Genomic DNA, 20971 nt, shown 5'->3' on the forward strand with positions numbered 1-20971 from the left:
CAATCTCAACTAATTGATTGGAACACCTGACTCCAAATAGCTTTTGTAGAAAGCATTACCCCAGAGGTTCATATGCTTGTTTGAACCTAGGCAGTGATTGTTTAAATGGTGTACTCAGTAATGGTGAGAAGTAGTAGTTATTTGTGTGCTACTAGTTTAGGCAGATTGTCTATTATTGTGACTTAGATGAAGATCAGACCACATTTTATGGGTAATTAATACAGAAAACCAGCTAATTGCAAGTGTTCACAATCTTGTTCTTGTATTTGTATCGATGCGGCTATAAAGAAGGCAAGACTGTGGCCATATTTGGAGTTTGAGGAGATTTTGTATGCTACCTAAAACACTTGCAAATTTCTACAGATGTACTGTGGAGAGCATTCTAACTGGTCTGGTATGGGTGGTGGGGGTGGAGTTACTGCACAGGATTGAAGTAAGCTGCAGAGTTGTAAGATTAGTCGGCTCCATCATGGGCACTAGCTTCCATTGTATCCAAGACATTTTCAAGGAGCGGTGCCTCAAAAGGCGGCGTCCATTCATTAAGGACCCCCACCACCCAGGACATGTCCTCTTCTCATTGTTACCATCAGGAAGGAGGTACAGAAGGCTGAAGGCACTCAGCGATTCAGGAACACCACCTTTCCTCTGCCATCTGATTTCTGAATGGACATTGAACTCACGAACACTACCCCACTACATTTTTATTTCTGTTTTTGGACTATTTATTTGACTATTTTTAATATATTTACAATTCAGTTTTTTTTCTATATTTATCATGTATTGCATCATACTGCCACTGCAAAGTTAACAAATTTCACAACACATGCCAGTGATAATAAATCCAATTCTGATTGAATCTGTACAAAGAAGGCATGGACCCTGAAAGTTAAACAGTATTTTAATTTGGACATGTTTTACCTTTCATTAAATTCTCTCATTCAAGATCCTTGAAATCCCTCCCTGTGGGAGTACTTTCACCATATACACTGTATACACTTTCACTGTAGTACTTCGAGATGTTAGCCCACCATCACCATTGGGATGTGCATTAAATGCCTTACTAGTGACACCCAAATCCAAACTGGTTTTCTTGAAACCCAAGGACTGGTTATGCAGTTCAATTAAATTTGGAAGTTTTCTGCTTTCACTGTTTCTCTTTCTACTAGTCTGTGTTCCTTTTCGCGCCTTGTGTCGCATCGGGCAACATTTTACCTGTTTCTGTAGCGTTTGACTGTTTTTTATGAGGCCAAGTTGCTAGCACAACCCAGCACTTATGAGCCAGCTGGATTTGAACCTGGGACCATTTACTTCAAAGTCTGGTGCTGATGCCACTACACCACTAGCTGGTTTATGTTTACTTTTATGAAACTTTAAATTGTAGATTATACTTTCAGCTTTCTAGGAAACACTGATCTTTAGAGTGGTCTAGATGTTTGTAGGCATACATTACACAGTGTTATTTTTTAGAATGATAACCAATAGTATATTTTATACACAGAGATTTGTGAATGATTACAGTTAAGAATTATAAATAATGATTTACCCAACTATATCTGCTTAGCATATTTTCCTTGGGAACATGAACATTTTGGATCATCAAATATCCATTGTCAACCTGTTCAAAGGACATTTTTGGACCAATATCTCCAACTTTGATACCTGAAACCACATAACAAACATTAGCAATACATTGTGTTCATAAACAGAAGCTACGTTAACCACAGAATGTCAAAAAATATCCAAATAACTGCCTTGACAATTTGATAATTAGCAAAAGTTATAATTATTTAGGAAACATGGTCGTTAGGAACACAAATGGCTCAAAGCAAAGTAATTTCACATAAAGTTTTGCTAGAGAGCACAGTGTTACGAAAACCCCGTAACCAGGTAACTTACCAGCAAAGATAGATGGATCAGCTGAGTCTGATGCTACTATTTTCAAACGTTTTATTCAAAAAGGGGCACAAACGTACGGTTAATACAAACATTCAGATCATATACGTCGTCAATACTCAATCTAAAACACCGGTGTAATAATAATTAATCAGAAATAAGCTCTATAGTTGTCTAGGGGTAATGTAGATTTTATATCGTTCACTGGATAACTAAAAGTCTTTTAGATCACGGCAGTTTCACTTAGTTGTCGGCGGAAGTGTCGCGTTGGTGCACGTTTAGTTAGAAAGACAGAGAACATGAAGCATTTACCCGACAGGTTTTCCAACCTGTAGGAGGTAGTCGGAAGTCTCGTTGGGGGAATGGACTCTCATCTGTGGCTTCCCCTGTAGCTAGGCCGTCTTCCGTGGTGAAGTCGCCAATCCCAGGCAAGGGAAGGACGCACACGAACCCCACCACCGGCTGTAGCTATTTAAAACGCTGTCGCAGGATTTCTAGCGTTTCTCCTTCGTGTGTTTCCTTGGTGCATCTGAGGGTCCTCCCCTCAGACCCGCCTTTATACTTCTTCACGGGATCGCAGGTGTCAATCAAGTTGCAGGTAATGCGATCTCTCTCTCAACCAGCCCACTTTGCCCGAGGGCTTTTCAGGTGGTCTCCATGAGACAATAGTCAAAGTCACTTTTTATTCTGCTTCTTGGGAGAACGTGATCTTTCCCACGTCTCTCTCTCGGGTCAGTTGACCCCCCTTAACTAGAGTTCTTGCGATTTTCACAAAGGAGGGGGCCAACGGCATAACACCTCCCCCCATAATGGGTTTTTAACCAGCGGTTAAAAACAGGTTGACACAGGAAATTTTTTCTCTTTCTTTTTGAATCTACATACTACACAAGCTTTTCTCTTCACAGAGTACTACTGTTATACATTCAAGTCAGTATCTAAATAGGTAACAAGTACAGTGCCCCTTTTCTTTAATACCTTAACCTCATGTGCCCTACTAATGCCTGGTAGCATCAAACTTCAGCTCAATAACCACCTTATTTATTTGCTTTCTTCGGCAACATAACTAAGGAGGTGTGATCTTAGCTTACATACATCTACAAAGGTTCATGCAAAAGACAAATTTTTATGCTACTTTCAAACTTAACAGTCAAGCTTCCATGGGTGTTGTCTTTATTATTCACATACTTTGTCAAAATCCCTTAAAACCGGCTTCTGCTATTTTTAAAAATCGCGCCCCCATTAACCCTCGCCTTTTTTCCGGTTAATTCCCTCGTGGCGATCTTGGGCACCCTGGCGAAATAGGCTTTCGCCCGCTCCTTTCATAGGAGTTATTTTATCAGCGTGTTCCAAACTTAGACCACCCAATTCCTTAATTTTAGGCAATTTGTCGTTTTTCTCTTCAGGACCCGTCATGCTATTAGATTCCAAATCAACCTGTAATTGATTCGCAGGCACCGTGTTACCAAGCCATTGTCTCTGCAGCCTGGTTGCTGCTTCTGACATCAATCCAGACATTAAATTTTCTTCCTTCGATTTGGGAATTACAGATTTCCCGTCTCTCTCCACAACAACAGTTATCTCCCCATTCGTAAACTCCACATTAACTCTGAAGAGCCCCTTCTGTACAACCCTCTGGGAACTCACACTTCCCAAGGTTAACCCCTTTTTCCCCGAACCAGGTCTATCTGACTCACGAGGACGGCCGCCCCGTTCCCCTGAATCAAATACCTCAGACTTCCCCTGAGCTCCGTTACCAGGGTCAGCACCACGTGCATCCCCATCTTGGACACACTCAAACGGGACATTGGCCTCTTCCAGGCTTTCAACACCCGTACCTTTTCCAAATTCTAACGTCCCCCGATCCTTCCAGTTACTCTCTAGGCAGCCCCCCGTTGGGGAAGGCGCAACCCTGCGAGCTGAAACAACCTCCTCGGCCATTTCAGCTGACTTCTCCACAGCAAGGATACCCTTCTCCTCTAAGACTGCCCTCATTTCACTCTCGGGACCATCGAGAACATCTTTAGGACTCTCAACTTCTCCAAACAATTCTGCCAAACCAGACAGATCAACCACGTCCAACTCTGGACGTTTTAACACCTTTATCCGTTTCTCATCTTTATTTCCTACCTCTAGGACCTTTCTCTTCACTAAGGGGAGGGCTATCTCCTTACCCTTACCCCATTTTACTTTACTACCTTCCGTTTTACCACCCTCTGAACCCTCGTGGTGTAGGGTCGGTAAAAACGTCTGGGCCAATTTCAAACTGCGCGCGGTCCCAGTCGCCGCTCTCGACAGGCTGCGAGTGACCACGCATGCGCGATAGCTCGGGGACTCCATGGGCGGGGCCTCAACTATCAGGGCGGTTCCCATCTTCCCACCCGCGAGGTCATTACCCAACAGGAGGTCCACGCCCTCCCCCGGTAACTCCGGCAGGACTCCTAACTCCACAGGTCCCGACACCAACTCGCAATCGAGAAAGACCCTATGCAAAGGCACGACCGCGGTCTGGTTCCCGATTCCTCTCAGGGCAACCTCCCCCGTCCGAGGGCCGAAATTTAACACATTACGGCTAATTAACGATAGTTCCGCCCCCGTGTCTCTCCAAATTCGTACGGGGATGGGGGGGTCCCCTTCCTTCAAAGACACGGTTCCTTCGGAACTAAATGTCTCCCGCCCCTCCGGTACTCCATCTACCTGGGGCCCTCTTGTCAACTTCCTGATTACCACTGCACGCCCGATAGGGATCGCTGCTCTCTCCCTCTCTGGCTCCTTTCTCAGAGCAAAGCACTTTGATGCAATATGTCCCACCTTTCCACAATTAAAACAGTTTAAACCAGGAGATCTCCAGGTTTCCTGTCTGTTATCCTCACTTTTTGTGCTAGCTCCCGGTGGAGTTTCTCCCTTAGCCGGCGGACTGTCCCTACCATTCCGACGGTCTCTCGGGTAACTTTTTGGCGAGGAAAACTTTGTCTTGTGGGTTAGGGCATATTCATCTGCGAGCCTAGCCATCTCTGAGATGGACTGATTCGTCCTCTCATTTAAATACATTCGGATCTCTTCCGGAACGCAACTTTTAAATTCCTCAATCAAAACTAGCTCCCTGAGACGCCCATAGTTCTCGGCCACCTTTTCAGCTGTGCACCAACGGTCCAAGAGCACACCCTTCTCATGGGCTAGCTCGGTATACGTTTGATTCCACCCTCTTTTTAAATTTCGGAACCTTTGTCTATACGCCTCAGGTACTAACTCGTAACCTCGGAGAATGGCCTCCTTTACTTGATCATAATTCCCGTCCCTTTCTGTGGGCAGCGCGGCATATACCCGCTGTGCTTTTCCTCGTAACACACTTTGTAACAACGCCACCCATTGCTCTCTGGGCCACTGCTGATTCTCTGCCACCTTTTCAAAGAGCAAGAAATAACTATCAACATCCATCTCCTCGAACGGGGGGACCAACCTCAACGCCCGACTAATATCAAACCCCTCCTCTTTCTCTCCCCCTTGAGTTCTTCGCTCTTGTTTTCGCCTGTCCAGCTCCAATTCATAGTTCCTTTGTTTCTCTCTCTCTTCTGCTTCTAGCTGCTTTAGCTTGAACACCTGCTCTCTTTCCCTCTCGGCTCTCTCGGCTTCTCTTTCGGCTTCTCTTGCCCTCTCGGCTCTCTCGGCTTCTCTCTCGGCTTCTCTCTCTGCAGCCTTCTGAGCTGCTTCTATTTCTAGCTGCTTTATTTTAAACTCATATTCCAGCCTTGCTTTCTCCAACTCTGCCTGATTTGTCCCACTCACTAATCTCCTTTCGGGAATATTTTCCAAATCCTCAGCTGTAAACACCTTCTTCCCAACGTAATGCTGTTGTATGACCCTTAGCACTTCCTGCTTTTTCATTACTGGCTTCACCGCTGTGAGGTCTAAGGCCTGCGCCAAACTTACTAAGTCTGATTTTGTAGCTTTCCCTAGCGCCCCTACCGTCGGGTTTCCCATAAATTCCTGCACATCCATCTTTGCTGGTTTCTCGTCTGACTACCTGCGTAACCAGATTTAAGTTTGGACTTACAGCCCGATTCACTGACCCTCCCGTTTGGTTTCAAATCCGGGACGAGCACCCCACTTGTTACGAAAACCCCGTAACCAGGTAACTTACCAGCAAAGATAGATGGATCAGCTGAGTCTGATGCTACTATTTTCAAACGTTTTATTCAAAAAGGGGCACAAACGTACGGTTAATACAAACATTCAGATCATATACGTCGTCAATACTCAATCTAAAACACCGGTGTAATAATAATTAATCAGAAATAAGCTCTATAGTTGTCTAGGGGTAATGTAGATTTTATATCGTTCACTGGATAACTAAAAGTCTTTTAGATCACGGCAGTTTCACTTAGTTGTCGGCGGAAGTGTCGCGTTGGTGCACGTTTAGTTAGAAAGACAGAGAACATGAAGCATTTACCCGACAGGTTTTCCAACCTGTAGGAGGTAGTCGGAAGTCTCGTTGGGGGAATGGACTCTCATCTGTGGCTTCCCCTGTAGCTAGGCCGTCTTCCGTGGTGAAGTCGCCAATCCCAGGCAAGGGAAGGACGCACACGAACCCCACCACCGGCTGTAGCTATTTAAAACGCTGTCGCAGGATTTCTAGCGTTTCTCCTTCGTGTGTTTCCTTGGTGCATCTGAGGGTCCTCCCCTCAGACCCGCCTTTATACTTCTTCACGGGATCGCAGGTGTCAATCAAGTTGCAGGTAATGCGATCTCTCTCTCAACCAGCCCACTTTGCCCGAGGGCTTTTCAGGTGGTCTCCATGAGACAATAGTCAAAGTCACTTTTTATTCTGCTTCTTGGGAGAACGTGATCTTTCGCACGTCTCTCTCTCGGGTCAGTTGACCCCCCTTAACTAGAGTTCTTGCGATTTTCACAAAGGAGGGGGCCAACGGCATAACAACAGCGATATGGGAGATGACCTGTATGTCAGTAAGCATCATTTGAGGGAGTCAGTGAACACTCGCCAATGATGAACAAGCACAATTTTATTTTTAAAAAAAGCAAGTACAGATGTATTAATTTACTTTTTTCCATGTAGGTTAATCAGCAATAATCAGAAGTTTGCGCAAAAATTATTTAATTAATATCAGGCTGATTTTAGAAACACCCACAAATTCAAAGCAGGAATAAAGAATCTAGTTGATACGCTTTGATTGCCAAAAGGGCTTGATAAAGCTTTACAAGAAAGGCTGGTAACTACACTTAGAGTGGTACAGATTCAGTGTAAAACACAGGAATAAACAAGAAATTAAATAAGACAATAATTCTTATTTGAATTGGTAAGACAGACAGAAAGGGAACAATATCTGATGGAGTGCCACTATCTTTACCAATTTAGATCCATGACCTAGATCGCAAAAGCACTCAAACATGAAGTTGTTACCAATGAAAAGTTAATAAATTACAGAATAAGATGAACAGAAGATATGAGAGTTAAACAATGTAATGCCAACAATGAAATGTAACATAAATGTTACTTTATTAAGGGTGTTGAAGTGATAAAGAATGAAGTTTGAGTCCTATTAAACCCAATATTAAATTGCCCAACCAACAGTGAACAACAATTGTTAGATTTAATAAAATATTCTACAACACAACAAAATATGAAGCAGTGGTTGCACAATCAAACAAAACTGCATAGCTCAATATTGGTTGAATAACAACCATAAGACCATCAGATATAGGAGCAGAATTAGGCCATTTTGGCCCATCGAGACTGCTCTGCCATTTCATCATGGCCGATGCATTTTCCCTCTCAGCCCCAATCTCCTGCCTTCTCCCTGTATCCCTTCATGACCTGACCAGTCAAAAATCTATCAACCTCGGCTTAAATATTCATAAAAGACTCAGCCTCTGCAACTGCCTGTGGCAAAGAATTCCACAGATTCACCACTCTCTGGTTAAAGACATTCCTCCTCATCTCCGTTCTAAAAGGACACCCTCTATTCTGAGGCTGTGTCCTCTGGTCTTTGACTCTCCCACCACAGGAAGCATCCTCTCCACATTCACTCTAAGGCATTTCACCATTCAATAGCAATACTGTCTCTGAATATAAGCTCATGAATGAACTTCATTTCAGAAGATTTAGTATATGTCCTAGGCTGACAATAAGTGCTATAGGAGTTGATTCACCATGTAAGATATAACAGTTAAATGGGCTTATTAAATACAAATGCACTATTTATCAAGGCAGCATTAACTAAAATAATTAATATTTCATTTAGTTTATTGTCAGTTGTTGCTCAGTAAATGGAAGTACAATGTCAGCACGACTTTGTGCAGGGCAGGTCATGTCTCATGAGCCTGATGAAATTCTTCAAGGTACTGACTTCATCAAGGTAGAGCCGTGAATGTGGTGTATATGGATTTTAGTAGGCCTTTGACAAGGTTCACTATGGTAGCCTCATTCAAAAAACAGTAGCCATTGAATCCAGGAAAACTTGATTGTGTGGATTCAGTACTGGCTTGTCACAGTAGGCAGAGGATGGTAGCAGATTGAACGTATTCTAACTGGGGGTAAGTGACCAGGAATTTAACAATGTGTTTCATAAGGATTTGTTCTGAGAAACCCTGACCATTGTGATTTTGACTTGAATGAGGAAGTGAAAGGATGTGGTAGTAAATTTGCAGATGACAAGAAGATTTCTGGTGCTGTGGGTAGTGTAGAAGGTTGTCATGGGTTATAATAGACTGCTTGCAGAGCTGGGCTGAGAAGTGGCAGATGTATTTCAACTTGGGAAAGTGTGAAATGGTGTACTTTGGAATTCAGAACTTAAAAGCAGGGTACAAAGTTAATGGCAGGATTCTTAGCAGTGTGGAAGAACAGAGGGGTCTTGGGGTCTACGTCCATGGATCTCTCAAAGGTGCCATTCAAGTTGATAGCATGGTTAAGAAGACATAAGAAGACCTTACTACATCGTCAAGATGGCGGCACAACGCAGCAGCTTGCAGCGGCCACTCCGGAGTTGATCTGTTATTTGTCAAGCGGGGTGCTGTGCGCAATCCTAATCTGATTAAAAACGGACGTGGGAGCACGGAGGAACATCTGGAAATCTCCAGGAAGGCCCTCTTCGTTGCTGCTGCTGCTGTGAGGTCAGGGTCTCTGCTGAGAAGAACAGGCCCACAGTCCTCAGGGTTGCATTGCCGGTGGCCGTTGGTGGGGGCGTCTTAATACTCTCAGCAGAGGATGGTGCTCGGAGAAGCTGTGCTGGAGGGGATGGTCGGAGGCTCGGAAGTTCGACGGACTCAGAGTCCTCTGTGGTCGGGGTGCTTTCACTATGTGCTGTGTCTGCGAGGCTGGGTTCGACAGAGCTTTCACTGGTGTGCTGCGTCTGCAAGGCTGAGTCCGGTGGCGCTGTGGAAGTCCATAGCCGGGGTATTCCCTTCTGCCGCCTGCGTGGGATGACGAGTCTATCGGGACCCTGAGGACTTGTGGAAACTGTGTGGTGGTTTCTTTCGAACTTACAGTCTTTTAACATCTTTGGACTATTTTTACTGTGCCCATGGTCTGTTTTTTTTTAATCAATTATGCTATTGTTTGCACTGTTTTAACTATATGTTGTAACTATGTGGTTTTGTGCAGGTCTTGTAGCTTTAGTTTTTGTCTTGTTTTGTCTGGTGGCTTTGGAGCTCCTTTCCGGGGAACGCGCTAGACGGTAGCGCGATATTAATATACAGCAGCCTCTCCGGACTCTGGATTGGGGATTACCAAACGTTATGTGGATTTTCTGGTGTAGTCTGTTTTGTCATGTGCTTTTGTGATATCATTCTGGAGGAACTTTGTCTCATTTTTTAACTGCATTGCATTTGTGGTTTCTAAATGACAATAAACTGAACCTGAATCTGAATAACGTGTGTTGGTGTTCATTAGGGGATTGTGTTCAAGAGCCATGAAATAATGTTACAGCTCTATAAAACTCAGGTTAGAACACACTTGGAGTATTGTGTTCAGTACAGATTATCTCAATATAGCTAGGATGTGAAAGGTACAGAGTGTGCAGAAGATATTTACCAGGATGTTGACTGGATTAGAAGTCTTGTCTTAAGAGGAAAGGTTGAGAGAGTTTGTGCTTTTCTCTTTGGAGCAAAGGAGGATGAGAGGTGACTTGATAGAAGTTTGAAAACATCCCATTGTTTGGTGGGGGGGGGGGAATCTGTGGAAGTTACAAATACCAAGAAAGATTTAAGTAAGTCATTATGTGTCACTACATCCAGTTGAACTCTGTCTTTTTGTGTGTTTCCCTCTAGCTGTCAGTCTGTGGTTTTGTATTGCCATGTGCTCCTGTCCCCACTCCAGCCCCTGTATCACTGAGTACTCCGTCTCTCATCTGTTTCTCATTATTACCTGTACTGCTGCCACCTGTGTCTCATTGTGCTCCACCTATCAGCTGCCTCTCTGTTTATTGCTCAGTGTATTTTCAGCTGTTCATTGCTGGATTGTGCTAGTGAATTTTCCTGAGCCTTTCCAGCATTTGTTTCTGTATTCTATCTGTTTGAATATTGACTCTGCCTGATTCTGGTTTTTGGATTTCCCTGGATGTTTTGATCTCTACCTGAACTTTAACGCTGACTTTGTTTGCATCTTGGGATTTGTTACTCAATTAATATCACTGTGTGCACAGTACTAGGTCCCTGAATATACAAAGGATGGAGTATGGCTGAGGATGTAAGTTCACAGTAGTTCCAGGGAGAGCTCAGTACTAGAGAATAGCATTCTGATATTCAGCAGATCACATACTCTGGCTTAGGGCATACCTATGTTGTGTGATGAATGTCCAAGTAGCCAGCAGTTATGTTACAACTGCCACCTTGGCTTCAGAAGATGTGTCTTACTGTGTCTACCTCTTCCTGCATGTATCAGCACAACAATGACAACAGTGCTTTATTATCGTGCACTTCTCCAGAATCAAGAAAACTTTACTATGCTAAAAAAAAATCTTCACATTATCAGAAGAATGCTTTGTACCTTACCTGGCAAAGCGGAATGATCTACAAGGCTGCGGATCTGTACGATGAAGGCATGCATTCCATGGCACACTCCCTTGGTATACAGCTGAGCCAGGACCACGGCATGAGTTGCTGACCTACCCACTGAAAGGAGGAAACAAATTATATGACGGTTTTCCTAATCATTTTAAAAGGGTATCTAATATTAGTCCTTGAATAAGATGACTAATTTATGTCTTCCACTATTAGCACCCCATTTATGTTCACAACTATGATGGATTTGCAGATTAATTGCCCAATAACTTCACTACAGAATGTTAGTTGATCGAGGGTATAGGTATCCTGTTATCAATGAGGTAATGTTGGGCAACCTCTCTGGCCCCGAAGAAAACAGGTTAAATGGTTTAATTTCATTCTTGCACTGTCAATCATTACTAATGGGTTTGAAAAAATGTTATAACTTTCTCCCTTTTCATCTAATCTTAACTTTCCCACAAATCTGCACTGAACTAGAATCTGATTTTCTCTCTTTCTGCTGTTTCCTTGCTTGCTGCTTAATCATTCATTGTTACTTGAAGAGATGTTTTGTTGGTCTTGGCTGCATGTGCCCCAATCTCCTTGAATGGCACGGTCATAGGCCAGCACCTTCAGCTGAAGCCCGCAGTTTTAAAAAACCCAAATGAAAGCAGGTTCATCGAGGAAACCCCTCTCCAAGCTTGAAAGCTGTAAGTTTGCCTGAAATTTATAAATTAGATTTCTGTACATTAAAAATTGTATTAATTTTGAGTTACTTTAGCAAAAGGCAGAAGCAATAACATAATACTAGTGTATGAATATTTTAGAGGCTCACAGTCACCAGGCCACCACTTTATTGAGGATATTTTGGGTGTGTTCAGCAGAAAATCCTGGCAGGAAGTGTCAAAGGTCGCTGTTGTTTCTAGACCCCGAAGATTTGTGCCTTAAAGTAAACAGGAACATTCAAATAGTGAATGTAAATATTGAGTAATACAGTGGGAAGCAAAAGATTGATTAGCTCTTTTTAGCTGTTGTTTATCTATGCACAAAGTAAACATATTACAACATTGGCTAGTTTGCACTGTCGCATTCTGTTAAAAGGCTGCGCAAGAAGCTCTGATTAATTCAAATATCCTAAACCAAAAAGGTTCTGACACAACTAAAGCAGAATAAGTATCCAACTTCCTCAATGAATATGTTAACCAGCCAAGTATCAATGACTGATACACAATGCCTTTAACTGAACTTGTAAATGGTTTTCAAAGCATAACCGTCACTTTTCAAAAACTCTTCCAAAAAGGTGAATTGATTCAGATGCAAAAACTGGAGATTTAAATACAATATGATCTGCTTGCATTAGAAAATTACAGCTTTTTAAAAACAGTATATTTAATACTGACATGTCTTGAAGCTGGATTTCATCATGGAAAATATAAATCAATTAAAACAATGATAGAAAATTACTAGAAAAATAAAATGTTGATTTACCATGTCCTAACTCTGTTTGAGCATAAGCTCCAATAATCTGGTAATTCTTAGCAAGCGGAATCCACTTAGCGATCTGTGCGTCAGTCCCCAGTCCAATAATGGTTGGTATAAACACACCACTGTGGACTCTAAAAGCCAGATTGTTTCCTATTGTCCTAAAGCCAGGCAGAAACATAAATATATTCACTGATAAGAATGCTGAGTTTTAATGTTTCTTTTTAGTGAGAAACCAAATTCATCACACATTAAATACTGAAATTACTATTTGCCATTAGCTTGTGCTTTATTATATACACATACAGTAGCTTATTGATATTTACATATTGGCAGTTCCCTCTGATGTTTGGATATACACTACAGTAGCTGTTTTTACCATTGGTTATTACTTCAAATTATAGGCTTGCCTTGAAATTTCTGCATAAAAGTGTATCCTTCTGCTTCTAAAACTCAACATTAGCAGAAAATAAAACATTTTAAATAGAGAATTAAGAAGTAATCAATGATGAGAACAGACCAGATTCATATTAAAGATAACTTGGAAGGTTAATGCCAAAAGCAATTAAGACAGCCACTATAGAATTAAGATACTTGGTTTGATATATTACACTGGCAGCTCACTCAGTAGGATTCTTCCCAAGTCAGATCATTACAGAACTAAGCTCCACTCTTGGAATTTTAGCCTGATAGATTGATTCCTTAGTGCAATTCTGGCTCCTGTACCATAAGGTATGTCATTTTTCAAATGAGACAATCACAGTCCCACCAGATCTCTTAGATGAATGTAAACATCTGCTTAGATCTCTGTCCCTGCTTCAGATTTGTTTTACTGTGAATAACAGATTACACATTTGGTTTTGTATCTGTTTTCTGATTACTCACTGGTCCTTCAGCTCACCCACTTTGCATCTCAGACTCTGAGTAGAATGTTGAATTCTGATCTTCCCTTCTCTTGATTGTATCATTTCATGAGAGTTAATTTGATTACTTTCCATGGATTCTTAAAGGTAGCAGAACAATTCAATGAAGTATTTTAAAATGCAGGCATGTAAATTTCTATATTTGCCAAGGAGGTTACATTAGAACTAATTTAGCTTCAGGTTCAACACTGTGTACAATTCTGATCAAATTATGTGGATGGACTGGAGAGAAGGTAGTTGAGATTTACAAGGCCAAATGCAGTGCATAAAATTGAGGGTAAATAGGACTAACATTTCCCTTGAGTCAAAAACCGATGGATGTTCTGGGAGATATATTAGAGGAGAAATGAGGAATAAAGAGGTAGAAAGGAGGAAAAGCTGAGGGTAAAGCCCTGATCTTCACTCTTAGCTGGGAGAGAAATTAAGCTTCCAATTTTTTTTTTATACCAAAGATATTTCCTTACATATGAAAAATGTAGAAAATTACATTTTAATTCTTGTGAGTAAAAACTAAAATATAAATTAAAACAATACATTAGTAAATAAAAACAATGAATTAAAAGTTCAAAAAAATTTCTTTTCTGCAGACACATCCTGCATCTCATGCATTTCCTAAAAGACAGCTTGAGGATAGAGTTGGTGGGCATTTTGTACAAAGACTCAGTGATCATTTTGCCAAACATCTTCTCTCAGATTCACAACTCCATGTTGCCTGCAAATTTAATTCTCCATCTAACACTCACTTTGACATATCTGTCTGAGACCTCGTTGCACTCTGAGGCCCAATACAACCCTCAGGATCAACATGTCACCTACCATCTTCTGGAGTCAAGATGGAATTCTCCAATGTGCTTTTCCTTTCTGTCTCTATTATTTCTGTGACTTTCACTCAATATTTTCCTTCCAATATGGAAAACTGGCCTCTGGGCACATTCCACAGCCCTGCTATTATGAACACACCATACAGAGAAGCATAATGCACTTCAAACTGTTCCATTTACTCATCTAGACTCACCATTTCCGATATATTCCCTTTATTCTATGCATTCCCCTTCCTATTTCTTTGCTACTGGAAATTATTTTCTCTTTCCAAATTTGACAAGCATTTCAGGCCTGCAATGTTCACTGTTTCTCTTTCCTCACATGCTGCCCGACATGCTAGGAGCTTCCAGCATTTTTAGCTCTAATTTCAGACTTTTGGTATCTGCAGTTTTTGAAATTTGAATTATTGCAGAAATGGTAGTTTTTTTGCCTTGGTAGGAAGAAAGATGAAAAACAGGATGTTGTTTAAATGGAGAACCCGAAGAAACCTGATATACACAAAGGACTGTGTGTCACTGTGTATGAATCAAAGTTAGATGAAAGTCCCGGATGACCACATCTGCACCAGGTGCGTCGAGCTGCAGCTCCTTACAGACTGTGTTAGGGAACTGGAGCTGCAGCTCAATGACCTTCGTCTGGTCAGGGAGAGTGAGGAGGTGATGGAGAGCAGCTATAGGCAGGTAGTCACCCCGGGACCACAGAAGACAGAGAAGTGGGTAACAGTCAGGAGAGGGAAGGGCAAGAAGCAGGTGCTAGAGAGTACCCCAGTGGCTGCCCCCCCCCCCCCCCCTTAACAATAAGTATTCCTGCTTGAGTGCTATTGGGGGAAAGAACAGTGGTCATGCCTCTGGCACAGAATCTGGCCCTGTGGTTCAGAAGGGTAGGGAAAGAAAGAGGAAGGCAGTAGTGATAGGGAACTCTATAGTTAGGAAATCAGATAGGCGATTCTCTGGATGCAGGAAAGAAACACGGATGGTAGTTTGCCTCCCAGGTGCCAGGGTCCAGGATGTTTCTGATCGCGTCCACGATATCTTGAAGTGGGAAGGAGAACAGCCAGAGGTTGTGATACATTTTGATACCAACGACATAGGTAGGAAAAGGGAGGAGGTCTTGAAAACAGACTACAGGGAGTTAGGAAAGAAGTTGAGAAGCAGGACCTCAAAGGTAGTAATCTCAGGATTACTGCCTGTGCCACATGACAGTGGGTGTAGGAAAAGAATGAGACGGAGGATAAATACATGGCTGAGGGACTGCTGCAGGGGGTAGGGAATTCAAATTTCTGTATCATTGGGACCTCTTCTGGGACAGGTGTGACCTGTACAAAAAGGACAGCTTGCACTTGGATCCAAGGGGGACCAACATCCTGGAGGGAAAGTTTGCTAAGGCTACTGGGGAAAGTTCAAACTAGAATTGCTGGGGGGGGGAAGTAGGAACAGGAGTGAAGTGATGGAGGAAAGGGAGGTTGGCTCACAAATATAGAAAGCTTGGAGACAGTGCGAAAGGGAGGATAGGCAGGTGATAGAGAAGGAAGGCACTCAGACCAATGGTTTGAGAAGTGTCTATTTTAATGCGAAGAGTATTATGAATAAAGCAGATGAGCTTAGAGCATGGATCAGCACTTGGAGCTATGATGACATGGATGGTGCAGGGGCAGGAATGGCTACTTCAAGTGCCAGGCTTTAGATGTCTCAGAAAGGATAGGGAGGGAGGCAAAAGAGGTAAGGGGCATGGCACTGTTGATCAGAGATAGTGTCATGGCTGTAGAAAAGGAGGAAGTCATGGAGGGGTTGTCTAGAGTCTCTGTGGGCGGAAGTTAGGAATAGGAAGGGGTCAATAACTCTATTGGGTGTTTTTTATAGACCACCCAATAGTAACAGGGACATTGAACAGCAGATAGGGAGACAGATTCTGGAAAGGAGTGATAATAAACAGGGTTGTTGTGGTGGGAGATTTTAACTTCCCGAATATTGATTGGCATGTCCCTAGAGCGAGGGGTTTAGATGGGGTGGAGTTTGTTAGGTGTGTTCAAGAAAGTTTCTTGACACAATATGTAGATAGGCCTACAAGAGGAGAGGCTGTACTTGATCTGGTATTGGGAAATGAACCTGATCAGGTGTCAGGCCTCTCAGTGGGAGAGCATTTTGGAGATAGTGATCACAATTCTATCTCCTTTACCATAGCATTGGAGAGGGATAAGAACAGACAAGATAGGGGAAATGTTTAATTGGAGTAAAGGGAAGTATGAGGCTATCAGGCAGGAACTTGGAGCATAAATTGGAAACAGATGTTCTCAGGGAAATGTACGGAAGAAATGTGGCAAATGTTCAGGGGATATTTGCGTGGGGTTCTGCATAGGTACATTCCAATGAGACATGGAAAGGATGGTAGGGTATAAGATCCATGGTGTACAAAGGCTGTTGTAAATCTAGTCAAGGAGAAAAGAAGAGCTTACGAAAGGTACAAAAAAACTAGGTAATGATAGGAATCTAGAAGATTATAAGGCTAACAGGAAGGAGCTTAAGAATGAAATTAGTAGAGCTAGAATAGGTCATGAGAAGGCCTTGGCGGATAGGAATAAGGAAAACCCCAAGGCATTCTACAAGTATGTGATGTGCAACAGGAATAGGAATGTGATGTGAGAGAATAGGACCAATCGAGTGTGACAGTGGAAAAGTGTGCAAGGAACCGGAGGAAATAGCGGAGGTACTTAATGAATACTTTGCTTCAGTATTCACTATGGAAAAGGATCTTGGCGATTGTAGGGATGAGTTGCAGTGGACTGAAAAGCTTGAGCATGTAGATATTAAGAAAGAGGATGTGCTGAAGCTTTGGGAAAGCATCAAGTCGGATAAGTCACTGGGACCGGACAGGGTGTACCCCAGGCTACTGTGGGAAGCGAGGGAGGACATCGCTGAGCCTCTGGCAATGCTCTCTGCATCAACAATGAGAACAGGAGAGGTTCCGGAGGACTGGAGGGTTGCAGATGTTGATCCCTTATTCAAGAAAGGCAAGAGGGATAGCCCAGGAAATTATAAGCCAGTGAGTCTTACTTCAGTGGTTGGTTAAGTTGATGGAGAAGATCCTGAGAGGCAGGATTTATGAACATTTGGAAATGCATGATTAGGAATAGTCAGCATAGTTTTGTCAAAGGCAGGTCGTGCCTTACGAACCTGATTGAATTTTTTGAGGATGTGACTAAACATATTGATGAAGGTAGAGCCATAGATGTAGTGTATACGGATTTTAGCAAGGCATTTGATAAGCTACCCCATGCAAGGCTTATTGAGAAAGTAAGGAGGCATTGGATCCAAGGGGACATTGCTTTGTGGATCCAGAACTGGCTTGTCCACAGAAGGCAAAGAGTGGATGTCGATGGGTCATATTCTGCATGGAGGTGTGTGTCAGAGATCTACTCCTTGTGATTTTTATAAATGACCTGCAAGAGGAAGTGGAGGGATGGTTTAGTAAACATGCTGATGACATAAAGGCTGGAGGTGTTGTGGATAGTGTGGAGGGCTGTCAGAGGTTACAGCCGGACATTGATAGGATGTAAAACTGGGCTGAGAAGTGGCAGATGGAGTTCAACCCAGATAAGTGTGAGGTGGTTCATTTTGGTAGGTCAACTATGATGGCAGAATATACCATTAATGGTAAGACTCTTGGCAGCATGGAGGATCAGAGGGATCTTGGGGCCCGAGCCCATAGGACACTCAAAGCTGCAACACAGGTTGACTCTGTGGTTAAGAAGGCAAATGGTGCATTGACCTTCATCAGTCGTGGAATTGAGTTTAAGAGCCAAAAGGTAATGTTGCACCTCTATAGGACCCAGGTCAGACCCCACTTGGAGTACTGTGCTCGATTCTGATCGCCTCACTACAGGAAGGACATGGAAACCATAGAAAGGGTACAGAGGAGACTTACAAGGATGTTGCCTGGATTGAGGAGCATGCCTTATGAGAATAGATTAAGTGAACTCGGCCTTTTCTCCTTGGAGTGACGGAGGATGAGGTGACCTGATAGAGGTATACAAGATAATGAGAGGCATTGATCGTGTGGATAGTCAGAGACTTTTCCCCAGGACTGAAATGGCTAGCACAAGAGGGCACAGTTTTAAGGTGCTTGGAACTAGGTACAGAGGAGATGTCAGGGGTAAGTTTTTTTTTTAAACGTCGAGAGTGCTGAGTGTGCGGAATGGGCTGCCGGCGGTAGTAGTGGAGGCGGAAATGATAGGGTCCTTTAAGAGACTCCTGGATGGCTACATGGAGCTTAGAAAAATAGAGGGCTATGGGTAAATTCTAGGTAGTTCTAAGGTAGGGATATGTTCGGCACAGCTTTCTGGGCCTGTATCGTGCTGTTTGTTTTCTATGTTTCTAATTAGGAAAGCAAATTGAAGGCTGCGTTTTGGTGGAAGTAGATTGGAATGAAACACTGGAAAACTCTTGCTATAACTATACAGGTGAGATCACACCTGGAGCACTATGTACAATTTTGCTTTGAATAATTTAATCAACCATATGTAGAGGAAGTTTGGAGAAGAATTAATCTCTTTCCACAGATACTACCTGAACTGTTGCATGTGTTCAGCATTTGTTTTTTATGTCAGGCTTCCAGCACTTGCCGTTTTTTACTTAAACATCTTTTACTCCAGAGTTGGAATCAGCCGAATACGAGAGGATATGGTGGTGGAGGAAGAAAAAAAACTTCTTCAGAAGACCTGCTGCAGAAAACACAAGAGTAGAACCAAAATACATTTTTAAAATTACCTAAAAGCTAACTGGATTTCTGGTCCATCATCTGTCCAGCCTAATTCTTTAATCTTCCGATGCAGGTGTACAGATGCTTTTACAGCAGCCTCATATCGCTCAGTTGGTGTCAAGAAATACTGATTTTCTTGACTGAAAACAGGATCATTATTAATGATTCTCTCTAATAAAACAAAGAAAAAAATTCTGGATTTAAAATACAATATTTCATTTCATTTGAAGTTCCTTTTTGAATTTAGATTAAATTTTGTACAAGTAGCTTTAGTCATGCAAGTAGAACTCACTTTGTAGAAAACAGACATCAGAGTTTCAGATTTACAATAGAAACACCTACATTGTAAGTGATCGTGATTGCAAATTACAGGAAGTGAAGTGAAAGTGTGAACTACAATGAATGAATGTTATGATCTTCATGGTTGTGGAAGTCAGAAGTTTGAGAGGTGCTTTCAGAGTAGCTTTAGTGAGTAACTGATAAGTGTTCTGAATTGTATGGGTGGGCTGGAGGCACTGTAAGTCCCAAAGCTCTGCTCTTCAGCATTATAGAGTGGATGTTGCCTGCCCCTGGATCCTATGCTCTGTATCCAATGTTCCCAAGCATTTATTTGTTTCACGTGCCATGAGATGAATTGTCTGAATACTGACTTCACCGATGGCACGGAATCAAGAGAAACTAGGGATTATTAATTTGGCACTCCTGGCTAAGCATTTCAGCCTAGTCTTTGTACTTGCATGCTGGGCTCCACCATTATTGAAGATGGGTTTGTTCTGAGATTTTTCATCTCCCATAACCTGCTCAATTGTCCACCACTATCTCCAGCTAAATGTAGCAGGATTGCTGGAATTTGACCTGATCTGCAAAGTCCAATAGACAAAGCTGAATAATTTCCCTTGAGCAATATATGTGACCCATAACCAGAGGTATACGGTTCTCTTAGCTGGTCTATAAAATAGTCTAGTGAGCTAGTCAGCTCGTGGCCAATAAATGCTGGTATAGTTTGCATTGCCCAAATACGTACAAAAATTGGGATGTTCACTTATGAAGGTAACGTTCAATTTTATTTGCAATTTCTCAGAAAAAGAAGAAATCTGTGTCTGGAAGCAGCAAGATCTGGAGAACATTCAGGCACAACAAAGTGTCTTCTATTTGAATTTTAACTCATTTTCTTTTTCCACAGATGCTGCCTGACCTGCTGAGTATTTCCAGCCTTTCTAATAACTGTAATAGATTCTTTTCAAATGCATCTCGAATGTGTGAAAGCCTATTCCAAAAAAATGCACCCTACTTCAAGATGAAAATACCAGGGGAAAAAAATCCTCTCAATACCTCTGTCAGTTCCCCTCCAATAAAATCACCTCTCAATTTTCTAAGCTCAAAATAACATTTTGCTCAATGTTTCTGATGCTAACCCCTTCTTCCAAAGTATTGATCTAATAAACCCACTATGCACTGTCTCCACTCAAGTATATTTAAACGTGGATCTCAAAATTAAACACAGTACTCCAGATGACGTTTCACCAACACTCTGTAAAACTGCATCAAAATTCCCTACTTTTGCAGTAAATGCAGACATTCCATTAGCCTTCCGAATTACTTGCTGAATCAGCATACTAACTTTGTACTTCATTCATTGACCTCACTTTTTTAAACTAAAAATATTTCTTCACCCTTCCTTCCAAATGTTCCCACTTTATACTATAGGCACTACCATTTTGTTCACTCATATATTCAAGAAGCTCAACACCATACAAGATGGGGCGGCTCACTTAGTGTGCACCATATCAACTCATTCACTCACCCCACCACTGAGGCACTGAGGCACTGTCAAAGTGTTTTGTACCCTTATGGCTCCTTAGGGTTGTTATAGCCGGGGGAGGTAATGGGGACAAGCTCCCACTACCTATTACATGCCTCCAATGGCGTGTGCCTCAAATAGCCTCTGACAACCAAGTCCAGCTCCTGGTCTTCATGTGTGGCTTATCCACTAAGCCCGGCAGAACTATTTCTACTGACAGGAGAAGGGGCAAAAGCAGGCTACCGGTGCCTTAAAACCAGTCACTTTGGGCAGATTTGGCTGGCCAGCCATGGTTGGCTGC

At 42.4% G+C, this 20971-nt stretch overlaps 1 protein-coding gene across 1 annotated transcript in view; it reads right to left on the minus strand.

Annotated features, from left to right (window-relative positions):
- Positions 1-20971, minus strand: part of LOC140741835 (peroxisomal acyl-coenzyme A oxidase 2-like) — a 57269-nt gene that overhangs the window by 26328 nt on the left and 9970 nt on the right. The window contains exons 2-6 of the mRNA XM_073072281.1: positions 18878-19040; positions 12376-12530; positions 11723-11830; positions 10897-11016; positions 1544-1659 (exon numbers count right to left, since the gene is read on the minus strand). Coding sequence (XP_072928382.1) covers positions 1544-1659; positions 10897-11016; positions 11723-11830; positions 12376-12530; positions 18878-19040 — 662 coding nt within the window. The remainder of the gene's footprint in view (positions 1-1543; positions 1660-10896; positions 11017-11722; positions 11831-12375; positions 12531-18877; positions 19041-20971) is intronic.

Source organism: Hemitrygon akajei, chromosome 19 (assembly GCF_048418815.1).
Source record: "Hemitrygon akajei chromosome 19, sHemAka1.3, whole genome shotgun sequence".
Lineage (NCBI taxonomy): Eukaryota > Metazoa > Chordata > Chondrichthyes > Myliobatiformes > Dasyatidae > Hemitrygon > Hemitrygon akajei.